General features: G+C 49.8%; 1 protein-coding gene across 3 annotated transcripts in view; it reads left to right on the forward strand.

Annotated features, from left to right (window-relative positions):
- Positions 1-14,233, forward strand: part of DIP2C (DIP2 acetate--CoA ligase C (putative)) — a 363,448-nt gene extending 349,215 nt beyond the window's left edge. For all 3 annotated transcript variants that reach the window (XM_089906635.1, XM_022554535.3, XM_022554536.2), the window contains 5 exons: positions 2,267-2,324; positions 3,755-3,829; positions 5,653-5,827; positions 7,433-7,556; positions 10,168-14,233. In XM_089906635.1, the coding sequence (XP_089762761.1) occupies positions 2,267-2,324; positions 3,755-3,829; positions 5,653-5,827; positions 7,433-7,556; positions 10,168-10,420 (685 nt within the window). In that variant the 3' untranslated portion in view covers positions 10,421-14,233. The remainder of the gene's footprint in view (positions 1-2,266; positions 2,325-3,754; positions 3,830-5,652; positions 5,828-7,432; positions 7,557-10,167) is intronic.
- The last annotated feature ends 3,983 nt before the right edge of the window (positions 14,234-18,216 follow it).

Raw genomic sequence — 18,216 nt, forward strand, 5'->3', positions numbered from 1 at the left:
TCAATCTGCATTGAAAATCTTTTGTTCGGTGGAGCCTCCTTCATGAATGATCTTGGCCAGATCTTCTGGGTGACTTGCTGCAGCTTCTTCATCAGCACTTCTGCTTCACCTTGAACTTCTATATTATAGAAATGCCTCCTTGCCTTAAACCTCATGAACCAACCTCTGCTAGCTTCTGACTTTCCTCTGCAGCTTCCTCACGTCTCTTAGCCTTCATAGAGTTCGAGAGAGTTAGGGCCTTGCTTTGGGTTAGGCTTTGGCTTAAGGAAATGTTGTGGCTATTTTGATCTTCTACCCAGACCCCTAAAACTTCCTCCACATCAGCAATAAGGCTGCTTCATATGTTCACTCTTAACTTCCTTCAAGAACGTTGCCTTGGCTCCAGCCCATCTTAGCTTTTGACCTGCCTTCCTCACCAAGCTTAATCATTTCTACCGTTTCATTTAAAGTGAGAAATGCGTGACGTTTCCTTGAGAAGAATGTCACTTGAACACTAAGGCCATTGTAGGGTTATTAATTGGCCTAATCTCAGTATCATTGTGTCTCAGGGAATGAGGAGGGGGGAGAAAGACGGGGAGTGGCCAGTCGGTGGAGCAATCAGAACACACAGCATTTATTAAGTTCACCATCTTATAAGGGCAAATTCGTGGCACCCCAAAACAATTACAATAGTAACATCAAAGATCACAGGTCACCATAATAAATGCAAGAGTAATAATGAAAAAGTTTGAAATTTTACAAGAATTACTACCATAATGTGACAGAGACATGAAGTGAGCAAATGCTGTTGGAAAAATGGCACCGATAGACTTGCTTGATGCAGGGTTGCCACAAACCTTCAATTTGTAAAAAAAAAAAAAAAACAAAGTGCAATAAAAGGAGGTGTGCCCACATTCTGGAAGGCTTAAGTAGTATAAGATCTAGGTGGTTTTTCTTTGATAGCCCTCATCTCTTGCTGTCAGCATCAGGGTCTTCCTAGAGACAAATACCGAAGCACGTGATGGGTATCAAGTGATCCAGAATTGCTGCAGTGACTTCTTCCACTCATTACATCGTTGCTGCAGCTACTCAGATACCTCCAGCCCTCCCAGGGTCTCCTCTGCTCCTTTTGTCTGCAACAACACGAGACACCACACCAAAGGCTGGCTGGAAGGCAGGGCATCCTTTGCCTGAAAATAAGGCTTTTCAGCCGCTTTTCAGAGGCCTGCAGCCCCAGGATGCCTGCCGGCACGGGAGCCCTACCCACACCCCTCTCTGTCGGGACCTTGTCTGTCTGCCCTCCTCCTGCTCATGTTGTCATCCGCGCTCTGGACCCTCACTCTGGGCGACCGGAGCAGAGCCTGCGAAGGAGCCCCACCAAGCTGTGCCTCTCAGGGTCCTTCCTTCATTGCCCATCCCCCTTCAGCCACACTTATCAGTTATGGGGGCAGATCTGTGCTGGTACAAAGAATGGGTCATGCTGGTGAATTTGACAATTCCGCGTTCCCTGGCCCCATCCTCCTGCTGACGCCCTCCTTGTTCTGCAGTCAGGCATCCCAGCAGGTTCCCCTTCACTCCGTTTTCCTTAAATAAAAGTTGCCTGTAGGTGGATGATCAGCATCACAGTCTCAAAGTAACATGGAGAGATGTAAAACCAGTTATAGAATAGTTAAAATAACACAGCTGGGAAGGACTTAGCGAGCTCAGGTTGTGACTGGCACCAAGGTCCTCCACAGTTTTAAGATAAATCACCAGTGAATAGTTTTTAAATGGAAAAGAGCTTCTTTTCTAAAAGGAGCTTTTGCTGTCTGAACTGGCCGGTCCTCTCTCGTGTGCCTGTTTGAGGAGGTGGCTTCTGTGCTGCTGTGTCTGAGGCCCTGCCTGTGGTCTGCAGGGGCAGGGCCGTGAGTGTTTCAGGACCAGGCATCGCTGTCACAGGGGTGGCAGCTCATTGAGGAATGCAGTTTAATCCTTATTCTTTCCCTTTTCTGCAAGTGCTACGTCGACCCCCGGTTACTTTAAATGCAGAATCGTTCCCAGTCATTTTTCGGGTTGGTAGGTGGGACTGCATCTCCATTCTCCGTGGCCTGTGTGGTGGCCCTCCCCGTTTCCTCTCTACTATCGACTGCTTTTTCTTTGACTTCTAGACTGTCTTTGCGTTGGGTGATGCTCATCAGCAGAGTTCATGTTCCCCATCAAACTGCCAGGCATTGACCAAGTGCTGGATGTGGAGGAAGGGAACCGCTGGTACAGAAAACACAGTAACACCTTCTGTTTCTCTTTGTAGAGTCCGTTTAGTAGAAAGAGGATCTCCTCATAGTTTGCCCCTAATGGAATCAGGAAAAGTAAGTATTGAAGGAAGGCGTATGCATGTCCATGTAAACACGAGTCTCAGTTTATGGGCTTTGAAACTTCAAGAAATAGATGGTAGATTTTTTTTTTTCAAAAAAGTTTTCTTGAATGTTGTATAACAGGACTGGTTTTGGCCATGAGCACAGAAACTCAAAATGACAGTGTTTTAAATGAGTTAGGTTTTTTTCTCATGTAGAAGAAACCACCAGGGACCGTGGCATCTTATGTCTTGGCCTCCCCTCCCAAGGGTGCCTCAGGGTCTAGAGTGGTTTTTCCAGCTCCAGCCTTCCTTTGCACATTCCAGCCAGAGGAGGAGAAGCAGAAAAAGGAGGAGGCCAAAGGTGCAGACTGTAAGGACAGCTCCTCAGCTTCCTCACTCACACTTAAGTATCACCGGGCATTGTCACCCACAGCTGAAAGGCAGGTTGGCAGCACTGCATTGGTTTTGAATGTCTACGGGCCTGGCTAACAATCGGGGCTTGTTCACTGTGGAGCTGGACAAAGAATGGTTAGCAGGGGACAGCTAGTCGTTCCTGCAACGGTGGTTATCTTGTTTATAGAACTAAATGCAAGAAACGTATTTAAACGTAATTGAAGACTTTTTTTTTCCTTTTTTGGCCCCAATCGTCAGATCTCTTCTCCATTTAACATAATTCTAAAAGCATATTGTTTTTGGACCTTTTACAGTCTGTGTCTACATGACTGCCCATTAGAATTCTTGGTACTAAGTTGGCTCTAAGGTGGGACACGGCGCTACCCACCCACCCAAGTCGGTCTGGCGGGCCGTTCGTCAGACGTGTTCCAGGAGCGTTCACCACAGATGTGTTGCCTTATCTCAACCGCACAGTGTTAATTAGCTGAACTGAGACGGGTTCTGTTCTAAATTTCCAGAATCAGGTTTTGCTTCATTACGTGGTTTCAGTGGAATGTGGAGCATTTCTGAGCTAAACGTCCATTAAGAAGGAGGTGCTTCATATCGACATTGTACTAGAAGATGTTTACCAGCAGGAAAAGTGGGCGGTGTGGTGGAGGAGAGGGGCAGAGACGCAGGCGCCGTGTCCTCGTGGCTCGGCAGACGCATGGGTGGTGACGGCCGTCTCTTCTGGACACCACAAAGCAGCTCCACTAAATCCTATTTTGCAAGCACTGAGCCTGTTAAATTATATCATTTATCATGTTTTTGTTCAAATTCTTAATTTTAGGATCACTTTAACACAGGCTCTGTCACTGTAATAATTACAATGAAATGTAATTGTCTTGCTGTAATTATATAATGCTGTGGTATATAATTTTGATTTAAAGCCATTCACTTTCTAAACCATTTTAATCGGGAAAATAGGCACATGGCATGAAAGCAAGGTCAAGTTTGATTGTGCTGTATCTACCTGTCTGTCCGCTGATGAGACTCTTCTTTCCAACATAGATACTTCCAGGGGTTCGGATCATAATTGCCAATCCAGAAACAAAAGGACCGTTGGGAGACTCACACCTGGGTGAGGTGAGTTCTGGGGACTCACACTTGGATGAGGTGAGGTACAGGGTGTCCATGAAAGTTCAGGATTACAAAGTAGGAATTCCTTAAGGGAGTATCATAGATTCTCCTCAAAAGTTTAGAAAAGAGGAAACTTCATGTGAGTGGACTGAGTTTCCTTGTTTCCCAGCCCTTGGTTTGTCTTCCACGTGCCTGCTGCCTTCACAGCAGGGAAGTCCTTCATCAGGAACACGATGGAGAACGTGCAGAGGGAATCTTGCGAACCCCAGAATCATAACAGCACCAACAACCGTGGCAGGCAGGCTGGGGACACGACAGGTGTTCATCTGGGTCAGAAAGTCACTTCCGCTCCCTTGTGTTGACGATGAACCTGGCCAGTGACTCCCCGCCTGCCCCCTCATCCTGCGCGCTGCTGGCTGCGTGTGGCTGCAGGAGACCCTTCCTGGGCCATCATCCCTGCAGCTTGCCCTGCTTGGCTGGCCAGGTGTGCCCGCTTCTGCCTTACACTGTCCTTCTCTCTCCCTGATGGACTTGTTTCTTCTGACATGTCTGCCTCCCCTCCCCACCCCACCCCCGTTTTCCTCTCCAAGGCCAAGCCCACAGTGACCCTGTCCTGCCCTCTAGGACCCTCTTGCAGGTGCCGCCCACTGTTCGGTCAGCTTCCCCCCCTTCCTCTGACCCGTTCTGGCCGCACACAAAAGGCTGCCACAGCTGGCACCCGACCAGCACACCAGCCCCGCCACTCTCCTGGGGTGGTGCCCTGGGCACGTGTGTACCTTGTAAAGGGGTGAATAGTGATGAGGCGTGAGTCCCAACCACTGCTCACTCCCCAAACCCTTTTTCTTCTTGGACGGTTTTTTGGCCCCTCACTCGTCTCTCTCTATGTGAAGATCAGAACTAGTCTGTGAGCTGCACTATATTTTAGGGATTTCCTTTAAATATATGTCTAGGAATGAAATTGGGATGTAGCACCCGCCATCTCGGGCACCTGGAGATGCTCCCGGCGGGTGCTGTCCTCACAGCGGGCGGCCTTGCTTGGAGCTGAGCGGGTGCGCTGGGCGGAGGGGCAGGGACCACTGCACCCTGATATTCTACTGGGAACGTGTCTTAACAGAGATGGTTTTCCTTCCCCTCGCTCGACGGGGTGCCCTCCGTCTCTGGTTTGCTTCCTCGTTGCTCAGCAGGCACGACTGAGGGCCGCTGGCTAGACCTCGGCTCCTCCGGGCCTTATCTGTGCGGACTTGATGGGCTCCTCTGCCTTGTCCCTGGCTCTGCTCAGCCCACGTAGTCGGCACCGTGTCAGCAGGTCTTTCCTTCCCATTTCCACACTCAGGCACTTTTCTCCCCCATTTTTTGATGTTACAATGCCTTTCCCTGCTAGAGTTTGTTTTGTGTTGTGTTGTTTTATTACAATGTAATATTCCCAAAAGTATGCAGACCAAGTGAAAGGGAAAATAAATCACAGAGCTTTTTAACATTTTTCCAGCTTGCTTTTTAGAAACAGTCGGTACATTTGAATAAATACAAGGAAACTCATACAACCTCGTTCATTTGATGTTTATTTCAAAAGCCCTCAATCCATCTGCTTTAATAGAATTCTTAACAGATGATGGCTTGGTTGTTTGCTCAGCCATGAGCTTGCTGTCATGCCTTCATTTCAATAAACTTTGTGGCATCTGTGTCTCCCCAGAAACTGGAATCGTCTTGTTTTTGCAGGGCAAGGACAGTTTCAATAGCACGGAATATAATCTATTGAATTGTAAAAGTAGCTTCTGCCCTGGAGATCATCTCAAGTTAACTTATCCAGTTATATTTTGCTTCCTTAACAGATCTGGGTTCACAGTGCCCACAATGCCAGTGGTTATTTCACTATTTACGGAGATGAATCCCTCCAGTCAGATCACTTCAACTCAAGATTAAGTTTTGGAGACACACAGACCATCTGGGCACGAACAGGCTATTTGGGGTTCCTGCGGAGAACTGAACTCACTGATGCAAACGGAGGTGAGAGTCCCAACAGGTGGCACGAAGATCCTCAGACCCCGGAAACCCATCTGGGGTTTGGGATCCCAATCCCGGGAGAATGTGCATGCGTGCATGCTTGCGGCAAGCCAGCCTGAAAACAGCCGAGGGTGAGAGAGCGCCAACTCAGGGCAAGTGCATCCAGCAGTGGAAGCTGCATGTCACGTGCTCTGTGCTCCCATGTGAGCCAGGAACACATTTAAAACCAGAGGCAAGAGCCAGGTGCCGTGTTGTCCACAACAAGTGCCTATAAGTGCAGCTCACAGACTTGTCGCCAGTCCTGGAGCCACCAGCCCAGCCCAGGCCCTCCTAAAGCCCTGCTGCTCTCTTCCAGGGCAGGAGGCGCTGGCCTCGGGTGCTCTGCATTTCTGCACCTGTCCAGCAGGCCTGGTGCCGCAAGGTGCCTGAGGGGAGCAGCAGCTCTGAGGGGCTGGCGCTGGACGTGGGTGTCACGCAGAACTAACACGTTAAGAGCCTGCCTGCTCTTCAGGTCTTTGCTGATCCTGGAATCCTTTCTCCACTCTTTATTTCACTAAAAACAGAGACAGGACTTGGGTATTACATAGAGATGGGGCCTGAGCTTTCTTGGTGAGATCCTGCCAGACTCAAAGCCAGAAGCCAGCGAGCCTTCCTGACCCACCTGTCTGATGGGAGCTGTGCCAACCTGGCTGAACCAGCATGAATTTAGGGGAAAAGTACAAGATATTTTGGTGTTGCATTTTCAATTTGGGAAAATCATAGACTGTTTTACTTGAGGGTGCTATCTGGGGTTCCTTGAAGAACTAAGCAACACCCAGACCTCGCAGGAGGCAGGGCAGGTCCCATCCTGCGGAGCCTGGGGGCTGGGACAGTGGGATACCCCACGGCAGCTGTGGTTAGAAGCCAGCAAGTAACTGCCTCCATCTCATCTGACTTAAACTGGAAAAGATTTATTTTCTAGTATTTTATATGTAGTCACTTCTCTCAAACTCACCGTGATGTATTTGCTAGTCTAAAGATTAAAGATGTCTCCTTGTTTTTAAGGAAAGATGGACAGACTGCATGTTGTCATTGTCCCAAGGTTTGCACAGCTGATGACAATAAATTTAACAATTACACGAGCTAAGGAAATTTTTGTTCATGAACATTCTCAGAAACTATACTTCCTCTTCCCGCTCAGATGTGCAGTAATAAGAGAGTTAAGAACTCATGTGCTGGCACCAGAGGGAACTGGGCATAACTTGGGCTGTGCTGGGTCCTCACCATGTGACTCCAGGGAGCAGGTCTGCTGGCCCGTGTCCCGGCGGTGCTGATGCTGCTGAGGGCTGTGTGATAACGCACTTGACGGCGTGTGGAGGCTACTCCTGTGGGATGAGGGGAGGGACGTGCAGGCGTGCGGCCAGCGCTGAGCCAGGCAGCACTTCTGCCTGCACCTTCTCCCTGAAAGCCTCGGGCTGCAGAGTTTCCCTGGTAGAAGGGAGACAGCATCCCTTGCTCAGTGATCTTTTCTTTGCATCTCTTTCGCATTCAGGGGTAGTGTTTTTTATTTTTTTAAGCGGCTTGAGCAGCATTGCGGTGAAGCTCACACAGTTTCCATTCCCTGTACAGAGCGCCACGACGCCCTCTACGTGGTGGGGGCCCTAGATGAGGCCATGGAGCTGCGCGGCATGAGGTATCACCCGATAGACATCGAGACCTCCGTCATCAGAGCCCACAAAAGCGTCACGGAATGGTGAGGAGGGGGCAGCAGCCCGAGGGCACGGGGTCCTGGGCGGAGTCAGCTTTCCAGGGTGAATCTGAACCTCTGAAGAGCACTCCTAGTGCAGAGTTGTTGCTTTCCCCGAGAGTGACATACAGACGGCTGGGCAGTGTTTCCAGGGAGCCGTTTATTTGGTTTTTTGTTAAGGAAGGCGTGATGTAGGGGAAATAGACTGTCCGCGGGAGCCTAAACGCAGCATGCCTGTGGGAAGACCTTAGGCTCCAGGAGAGGCCGCGTTTGCCAGCGTCACTGGGTTGTCAGTGACAAGTCACCCACCCCAGCCATCCTTGGGGGCGAGGAGCCTTGCAGGCCATGCTTCTCCCTGGCTGTTCGGTTGTCTGTGATGTGTGAGTGTGCCCAGGCCACCGCCTGGCCCGGGGGCTGCAGCGCTGACCACCTCCTCAGGGCCTTTACGTGGCACTGGAGAGTGAAAAGTGGCTTCAGCACCATTGGCTGCAGGTCTGCTCATTCCCTTAGTCCCTGAACTGGCAGAGGCTTGATGGAGCCGGTCTGCAAGCTCAGGGCAGGAGCCCCAGGGGAGGCTTGTTCCAAAACCTCTCGGGAGCAGTTTTCTCGGCAGGTGGGTTGGTCTGAGATTGTCAGCTGCCTCTTGTTAGCTGACGCAGGCTGGTGTTCTTGGCCACGCACTGCACCGCACAGAGGACTTGGCAGACAGAAGAGTCGGGTGGACGGGAGCACCTCGTCCCCACTTGGTGCCGCGTTTCAGGGCGAGCAGTGACGGAGCCCGTCTGGAGCACAAGTCCTCCGCCTGCCAAAGCTGCCTGTCCACTCGTGTGTCGAGGAGGGCAGGGCAGAAACCCCAGAAAGGTATCAGCCCAGAAACTGGCAGGGGCCCACCTCAGTTTCCATCTGAATAGCTATAAATACCAATCACAGCCTTCAGTTTTTGTATTTTTAAGAAAATAATTTTGACTGGCTTGTATTGCCTCCCTCGAGTGTTTTCTATCTAGTTGAAAAGGTGCCGTTTCCACCTAAAAGTGTGTGGCAGGGGTGCCCCTCGTAGGTTTCTCCTTTCTGTTCTGAGCATTGCTTAGATGCCGTGACGTGGAATAAAGCTGCATTTTATTCCGAAGGGTTTCTCTCTGTTGGAGTCTGTGCAGCACAACTGTTCTGTTATTTCCCTCCCCCTTGCCTGTGGCCCCCCCACAGGGTGCCCCCATCAGTCACTTTCATGCAGAGAAAGAAGGATGTGATGCCAGGTCACATCTGTGACTGCCTCACTGAGTACAGTCCAGCCCCCCGACCCTCTCAGCCACTGCGGCCCCCAGGAGAGCTCCGGCGGAAGGAGAGTAGCCGGCAGCAGCCCGCGGCCTCCTGGCAAACCCCCTCCCCAGTTAACTGTGGAGTCTGAGCTGGTCCTGATGCTGCACCATCGATTTCAAATGCCAGGATAAGATTGTCCCCAGCATACATCAGAGTAGTCACATGTGATTCATGGACTCAAGACGCGGCCCTTGTGGAGCGGTGCCCGGTGCCTGGGAGTTGTGCCCTGGGACTCGGCACTGGCACTTCTTCTCGGGAACAGCTCCCCACAAGGTTGTTCCCTTAGGTGTACACGTTCGTCACAAAGCAAAATCCAGAAGGAGGGGTCTGCTGAACACATTCTCCAGTGTTTCCTTTTCATTTTCATTTTCATGTATTCATTGGCCATACTGAACAAAATATTCATTTTTTCCTAATAGGCATACTCTATGCTTTCAGGAGACAATAGTGAATGTTCCCAGATACTTCCTGCCTCACAACTGAGATAGAACCTTCTCTGTGTCTGGCAAGAGAAAGATCCCCACAGCCCACTGCAGGGCCCCAGAGCCTGGCCTGTCCTCCACGCGGCTCTGGTGGCCACGGGCAGTGTGTGTTAAGGTTCTTAAACAACCACGTTTTAAAAGCCCAACTATATGATGTTAAAGTGGCTTAAAGTGTAAAACACTGTTCTTAGGCTTCTACAAATTGGGCAGACAAAATACTCTGGGTGGCACTCCTGTTGAAAGATCCAAAATAAGACACTTCTGGGTACATCTCTGGAGTTCTCCAGGAACTACCCCACATGAGTCAGGTCTCACTGCATTGCCCTCATCCTAAACTCAGTACTTCAAACAGGAATCAGTTAATGTGCCCTGGGTCTGCAGTTGACCGCTGAGGTATCTGACTCCAGCGTGGCTGGAGCCCACGGGTCAGCCGGGCCAGGGGCTGGCAACTCTTCTGCACATGTTTTTCATCCCCCTGGTGGCAGAGGCAAGTCAGGACCAGCCCCAGTGCCCCCGCTGTCCTAGCCTCAGCAGCAAGCCCACAGACCATGTTGCAGGCTGACCCAATAACCTGGCGGGACAGACTCCACCCTTAGGGGTGTGTGGATCCAGGGAGGGCAGGGGCGGGGCTGCCACCACAAGAGCAGGTCGGTAGGAGGTGCGCATGATGGGAGTGTGAGAGCCGGTCAAGGACCAACAGGCCTGAGGAGGCTTAGCGCCCAGGCAGGTCCACAAAGAACCCAATGGAACGTCTGGAAAAGAAAACAGGATCGTTAAGTTCAAGCCCTGCTGTACAGTGATGCTTCTCTCTCTTCCAGTGCTGTGTTCACCTGGACAAACTTGCTGGTGGTTGTGGTTGAGCTCGACGGGTCCGAGCAGGAAGCCCTGGACCTGGTCCCCCTGGTGACCAACGTGGTCCTGGAGGAGCACTACCTGGTGGTGGGGGTGGTGGTGGTGGTGGACATCGGCGTCATCCCCATCAACTCCCGGGGGGAGAAGCAGCGCATGCACCTCCGCGACGGCTTCCTGGCCGACCAGCTGGACCCCATTTACGTGGCCTACAACATGTAGACACTCCCAGAGGCGGGCCATCTGCTCAGTGTCGCGAGTGTGCAGACGCCAGGGCGAGTTCCCGAGCGGAGCTTTTGCCAAGTGGTGGGGAGGAGACTTTCCACTCGTCCTGATCGGCACGGGGATGAGACGAGAAATGTGAAGTTTGCTCAGAAGGACTTTGCGTTACTGCCTTCAGTTTATTGGAAAAGCCCATTTCAAAAACTTTTTCTTTTTTTTTAATTATTGGATAATAAGTGCTTTCTTCGTAAATGTGGTATTTTGTTAAGCCAAAATAGCAATTAAAAAAATATTCTGCCCTCCAGATGGGTTCTTTTAAACAATTTATGTAGTGTGACAAAGAATTGTTTTCTCTGTTTTAATGTGTCATGAAATCTTAATGCCATGGACCTGCTACTAATTTAAGCCATTGCTGGAGCTCATCCTTTTAGGACAGTTTGTTGAGGTACGAGAAAACCTTCCAAATAGCACCTTCCAATTAGATTTTAGCAGCTTTCTTTGTCAGAAATGTGCTGAAGAAACAGGCTAATAATCGGCCTTTGAATTTTAGCATGGAATGAGAAGAAATTATAAATAAGGTGTATTTCGGCAATTACCTTGCAGATATCTTTGTACTAAACTAAAATGATAAAATAAGTTAACTTCTTATGTAATTATGTACAAAACGTTTAATTTATTTTGATCTCTTTAGAAGTATAACAGAGAAAACATTCAAGAATATTAAAGTCTTGTAATGTTTGCTAATATAAAAAGTGTTGTATTATCTTGCGTGGATAGCATCACAACAAATATATATATATGAAATATAAATTCACTAAGAACAAAGGAGATTTTAAAGTTTAAAACGCAGAACCTGTCACTTGCATGGCGTCCCCTCCACTGCACTGTAGATAGACTCTCGCCCGTTGCTGGTGTGCGCGGCCAGACAGCCAGCAGCACAGTCGGAACCTTTCCTCTGGAACCAGAGACCAGCAAGTGGCGCTGTCGCCTCAAAGGTGGCGGATCGGAGCTGGACGTGCACTTTTCCCTCTGCTGCGGGGTCTCAATGGATTGTCAGTGCCGCGTGCCCACCGCACTGCACGGCCTGGGGAGCAGCTGGCCCACAGCACGCGCTCTCTCGGCCACAAGAAATCATTGCACAATGTTCCCATCATTTTTGTTTGTGTCACCTTTTTTTGGTCCTCGGTATGAAAGGAATGTCATTCTGTGGTCATTTGCAGCAGGTTGTGCTGACTCCCTCAGCGGCTTTAAGGGAAGAGACTCACCAGGAGGGGGTCGTGCCTGGGGAGCCGCCCCCGCTGCCAGGACAACAGAGCCACTGGCTGGGGCAGGAGGCCCCCCACCCCCACCCCCACCCCCCACCCCCTGTCACCGCACCTCCTGCGAGGACACACTTCTGATTTCCATCTCTTGCTGCTGCTGCTGCTGCCGCCTCACACGCCTTGGAACTTTGAGAGCTCCTCGCACACTCCCGGACTGAATCAGCCCGTCTGCCTCCAGCCAGGAAGAAGTATCAGCTGTCCGAGCAAGATTCACTTTGTAATTGCCCCAGTGCGCCCCAGGGGGGCTGTGTCAGGTCTGCATGACTAAGATTGCTGCTGGCGAGACTGAGACCCTTTCTGTGAGGTTGTCTTATCTGCCTTTGCTCTGTGTGCTGGCAGTGAGCCCTTTGCTACAAGAGAGTTTTGTTTGACTTCTGAGATCCAAGGCTAATTGCTGTTAAAATTTTAAGTGGCATTTTAAAAAAATTTGTCTGCATGTGGGGTGCATTGTTCCATCTCCACAAGTTATTTGATTTTTAAAATATTGTTTAACTTCATTGCTGTGTATGAATATTTCTCTACATGCTTCAGATACACATTCCCACAGTCTTTCGCTTCCTAAGGGGGAAAAAACCCCACCACACACAGAAAAGACACACATGCCCACCTTGTGTAGGGGGAGGGGTTTAAGGTTTCGGGTCCGACACTGATGAGGAAGCAGGACTGCAGGTGGCTCGCGAGGCCCAGCGAGGTGGGGTGAGGTCGGTGCTGCTGTCCTGTGTCAGCGTCGAGGTCCAGAGGGCTCAGGGCTGGGATCCAAGTTCTGTTGTGCAAGAAAAAGGAAAGGAGACACTAAGTACCACCCGTTTAGCAATAAAGGAAGATCGTTCTGTACTAGGAATTGTGCTGTGGATGAGTCATTCATGAGAACGTAACCAGTGTTTGTCTTGTGACCTTGTGCTTTTGAAGTCAGACAAAACCGTGTGATCACCTTGCACACAGGAGGGTACACAGTGATCACTGAGACTCAGACCAACCCGACAGGGCGGCTTCCTCATGGTGCTTGTTTATTATATCTATTTAATCCTGCTTGACACTTTACCCAAGGGAAACGGTCCCTTTTACCAGTTGGATGCTAGCAGCGTTATTTCATAGTGTGGTGACTGGTTAGAGAAATTCATGTACTCAACCAATCACGGTTTCAAACAAAATTTTTATGTGCAAAGGACGGCAACCTTCTCGTATGTTAAACCACCAGTAAGCTTTGTACATCTGTGATAACGCCTGTTTTATATTCAAATGAACAAATAAAAGCTTTTATTTTTGTTGCTCTGAAAATAGCAGTTTCTTAATTGGTCCCCTGGAAAACTGGGCCAGCTTCCATCCTAGGAAGGAAGTGACTCCTACCAGGAATGTATCTGACTCTGTTTACATAATTTGTTGCATTACTTATCAGTATAGATAATCATACTTTGAACAATGTTTAAATTTTGATGTGGGCATTTATTGCTAAAAATATTCCTATGGCAACAAATGTTTTGTGAAATGTTTTTTTTAATTCTTTTAAATATATCTAAATATATTTGTTCATATTTTGCTCCAAGTGTACAGATTATTGGTAACTTTTAGGAACAAGGAGTGTGCGTCTGTGTGCACATACTCTCTGCTGCTCCTCGGCAGGAAGCTTTGCCAGGACATAGGTCTCGCTGACGATTCCAACCCAAATTATCTTTGTTTTGATCTTGGCTTCATCTCTTGGAAAGAGCGGGATACTCCAATAAAGATGTTTAAAAAAAAAAAAAAAAAGTAGTAGCGGGTTAACTGACCACCAGCCTAATGGTTACAAAAGCTTAAGTTTAATACACGTGAAAATCAGTAGAACTGATTCTGCACACAGATCAACAGGCTTCACCCGAGTGCCTTTGTGTTAGAATTCCACTTGTACCAGGACCGTCCCGTGCTAATTGGGGGTATAAAAGTGGGTGGCTGGTGCAGACCACCTGCATTGGGTGACTCAGAACGTTGCTGACACAGAACCGCCCTGTGTGGCCGTGCTTTGTGCAAAGTGTGTGTTCCTGTGCGTGCGTAGAGTTTCTTCTGGTGCCGCGTTCTGCGTCCTCCGGCACGATGCTGAGGTCTGGGGACACAGTCAGGAGTTTGATCAGCTGGTCAATCATCATTCTGGGTCTTACCGTCCTCGTTGTCTCGGTGTCCCACGTCGGGTGGTGTGTCCACCTCAAGGAACGTGGTGTCACTGCTTCCGAGGAGAGAGGTTCCGTGTCCTTGACACCCACGTCTTTTGTGACTTATAGTCTCGACTTACGACATCTTCTCAGCAGAACCCACAGCCCCCGTCCCCACCGGTGGGCCAGCCCTTTCTCTCCTGCCGGCCCGCAGGCGGGCGCTGGGTCCCGAGAGGGCATCTTTCCCGTCACGGCCGCTCTGGCTCCAGTACAGTGGCTCCTCAGTTCACCTCTTGTTGTCTTTCCGTTTTTAAGGTTAATCTGTGAACAAAATATCTGGGCAAGACCAAGTCAGTACGATACCCTAGCGAGAGACTTGGGTCGGCCGTGCTGCCTCGGGCGGTGGTTGGCGGTGGTGACCCCTCGAGGTGATCCACGCATCAGCTCCTCTGGCTGGGGTGGATCCCCCGTGTCTCGGTGACCCCTCCGCTCCCCCTTCCGTCCTGCACATCACTGTCACCCCCGACTCGGTCGTTCATTGGGGGGGGAGTCGGAGGCCCACCCAGGGCTGGCACAGAGGCCTCTAGCAGATGGACGGCATCTGCGGCCGGGCCGGTCGTGCTGGTCGTCGGGACAGGAGGCCAGCAGGTGTCTCGACTCCGCGGCTCCTCACTCGTCACCTGTGAAGAGAGTGCAGGGCCCCACGTGGGGCTGTCGGGCTCGGGGGACAGACTGACCAGGGGAAAAGCAAAGGAACAGAAATGGAAAGTGAGAAGGAGGAAGGGAAGCCCGGCAGTGCGGGCGCAGAGGATCCAGGCTTGGCCTCAGCTCCCCTCGTGTTGCTTCGTTTCCCTACCTCGTGTTGGTGTTGACACGTGTTGACAGATATCTCTGGGCCTGTCCAGCTTCCCTGGGGGGACCAGGGCATGTGTTCTCTGCGGGCCAGACCAGCCCGAGCAGACGTTCAGGAGATGCGGGGGAGCCGCTGAGGGGCAGAGGTCTGCTAACTTGATGCGTCCCCGCTCTGCTGACCGTCAGGAGGACGAGGACCGCGTCGGGACCCGCACTTCGGCGGAGCCCGGGACGGAGCAGTGAGGTGAGGGCCACGTGGGGCCAGAGCTGCCCCCCTCCCTGCATTCCCGTGGGACTTTTTCCGAGGGACCGGATGCACCCACGCGTCTTGTCAAGTCACCCTTGGCGGTCCCTGAGCCCTGTCCATGCTCCCTGAACCTGGGGGGCAAGGGGCAGCATTGCTGTGCATCCCGTTCCTCAGCCTCCCATGAGAGGGCAGAGGCCACCTGTCCTGACCACTGTCCAATGGGCTTTCCCACAGGTCAGGCAGCGTCAAAAGCATCCGAAGCCGAGAGCCAGGGGGTGAATCCTCAAAGACAGACGCTCTCCGCGCGGAGCAAAGCTCCTGGCCATCAAGGGGGCAGCACGGCTTTCAGGTCAGCGTCACCTGGACAATGGCTGCAGGGTGTCCTAGCTGGGAAGTGGCGGCAGCGTGTCACCGGCTGGGGTTCCTGGAGGTAGGAGTGGGCTGTGAGGTGAGTTGGCCGGTCTTGATGGGTCTTAGGGATGCTTTTGGTTAAGGTTAAACCGCTGGTCGTTAGCGGGCAGTTACACCTGGACGGGCAATGGCACACTGATTGTGCTGCATCTTGGCAACAGCTCCAGTGAGGGTTGAACCAGATCCTCACCAGCCTGCTAAGGCTGGGGTAGCGGGCATGTTTGTAAAGGGCCAGGTGGCTTCTGTCTGAACCACTCAAGTCCTGATGTTGTGACCCAGGTGCAGCCCTCAGATCTGTGGGAAAGGATCTGGTCCAACAGAACTGTATTTAAGAACACAGAAACGTAAACTTCATATCATTCTCCCATCGTGAAATATTATTCTGTGGATTTTTTTCAAGTATAAATGCTACTTTTAGCTTGTGGGCCCTACAAAAATAGATAGTAGCTGAGTTTGGCCAGATTTGGGGTGGTAGTTTGCTGATTCCTGTTGTAAGACACACAAGTAATAAGGCAAACTTTTGAGAATTAACTTCTGATTCTGGTTTTTCTTTCAAAAGCAGTAAGTTTCTGAGTCTGATAGTTTGGGCTTTAAATGTTTTAATTTTCCAACTTCTGTCTCTTTCACTTATTCAGTCAATAAACATTTGAGCACCAACCATGGGTTGTTGCTGGGTTGAAGTCGGGGAGGAGCCCACCCTCCTCCGAGTCTGTGTCCAGCAGGGACAGCAAGGCCTGAGCCAGAGACTGAGGGTCAGTCTTGGCTCTGCCAACACAGGGGATCACATAAGCTTTCCCGTCTTTACAAAGAAGGGTGAGACTAGATGGTCTTGAAGATCCTGTTTCTCTTACACACGCTGTTCTTCAGACTAATCCTCTAACCAAAATACGGTGATGAGGCCAGTGCCTCGTCTCACCATCAAGCAGCTGGTGTTCCTCGGAACTAACCTGCTTCAGCCGGGACTGCACAGGGAGGAAGGGACTCGTGTGTTTCTCAGAGTAGAGCCAGGGTGAACTGGCCACATGCCTCAGGGTGTCTGGGGGCGTCGTCGTGCCAATACGCCCTGTCGGCAAGTAATACCAGAGTGGCCTCTCCTGCCTCCCTTCGTCGTATAGGAGTTAGGGCGCCTGGTATCCTGCACTGAACAACAGGGAAGTCCCCAAGATGTCAGGATTCTTTTTAAACAGCCAAGTTCAGAATTTTATATCTCAGTGCCTGATTGATAATCTATCAGCAGAGGCTAACACTTTGCTCTTAGTTTCTAACTCTATCAAATGTTTCAGGATATAAGGAGAAACATTTGAGAAGCTGTTTACAGAGACCCCATGGTGCTTTGTAATGTGAACAATTAAAGCCTCCATTTGGTCTGCTTAAAATTCAAGTCAAATATTCAAGTTTTCACATGTTAAATATTTTGTTTAGTCATGCGAGAGGGTGGTCTGTGGAGGATAATTTGCTGCAGGAAGGTCCTTCTCCCCATGGGCACCTCTCTGCTTTTCCAGCCTGTCCTTCGTCCAGACATCTCTGCTACACAATCCTCGATTCATTCAGCCGTGGGCTCCCGTGGCTCCTTGAGGTTCAGGGAACAAGGACAATAAGTCAGTTGAATGGCTGTAAGGAGCTCCTACTCTGTTTAAAGCACTTAATGAGGATAAGGGAGGAGGTTCCAGGAGGCACGAGATCATCAGGGGCAACAGTCTAGTTGTGGAAAATGAAGCTAGAAAGCACGAGTGGGCAGGCGCAGTGTGTGTGAAGGTGGCCAGACCTCTCCAGTTAGACACAACGCAGTTAGACAAGAGGAAAAAGAGAAAAATATCACTGTTACCTGCCATCACCACCTCACCATTTACAGCCTGGGCTGTTAGGAAAACCCAAATCGTCATTTTGAAAAAAAGGTAACATTTTGAATAGGTAATCCAGTCACATGGTCCAAATATGGAAACTACAGGAAGAGGTTCAGTCTTGTCCTGGCACCCCCCCCCCCCACACAGTCCATGACAGGTGGCCATGTATACTCGTTTCTGGTGTATCATTTCTGTGTTTCTTTATGTGAATACAAGTCAGTTATGAATACATATCCTATCATCCCTTGGTTCTAACCCAAAGGTAGTCTGCCATACACTCTGCTCTGTAATGTTGGCACCAAGAGCTGCTGTTTTCTAAAAAGTGTCACAGCATTCCATCTTCCCTAATTCCGTTCCTGTCAGTGGACACTTAGCCTTTTCCAATCAACTTTTGTTATGACAAAAACAGTTGATTTTACGTGTAGGCAAGCGTATCTGATGGGTAGATTTCTGGACATAGGATTGATGAGTCATCGGGTAAATGCATCTGTAACTTTGACGGATGTTGCCAGAGAGCCCCATAGTGGTTTCACTTTGATATTTCACTTTCACCAGCAACTCTTCAAGACAGAAAGTATCGATTTAATTAGCATTTATCTCATTATAAGTAAGTTGGAATATTTTAAAAATATCTTAAAGGCTACTTGTATTTCTCTTTCTGTGGACTGTTTGTTCATGTCCCTTGAACTACTAACTTGTCAGGAAATATTGTGAAAGTTTTTAAAAGGCAAAAAAAAAAAAAAAAAATTATTGGAAGTCCTGTCTAACTCACCTATCCAGGTTCTCTGCCTTTTACTGTCTTTGAGCTACTTTACAATCTGTAAATTGTGGAAGACTGATAATAATACTAATTATTCTTGTCCATAGAAACGCAGATTGTGTCCCTGTAGACAGACGTGTTTCACATCTATTTGTAAATTCACTTCAGAATTCCTTGTTTTCTTTATCTGTGGCGTTCTTGGAATCCTCCTTTGAACCAGTTGTAAAATCTTTGATA

Source organism: Delphinapterus leucas, chromosome 2 (genome assembly GCF_059928025.1).
Source record: "Delphinapterus leucas isolate spDelLeu-1000000601 "Yukka" chromosome 2, BTC_Dleu_Yukka2, whole genome shotgun sequence".
In the NCBI taxonomy this organism is placed as follows: domain Eukaryota; kingdom Metazoa; phylum Chordata; class Mammalia; order Artiodactyla; family Monodontidae; genus Delphinapterus; species Delphinapterus leucas.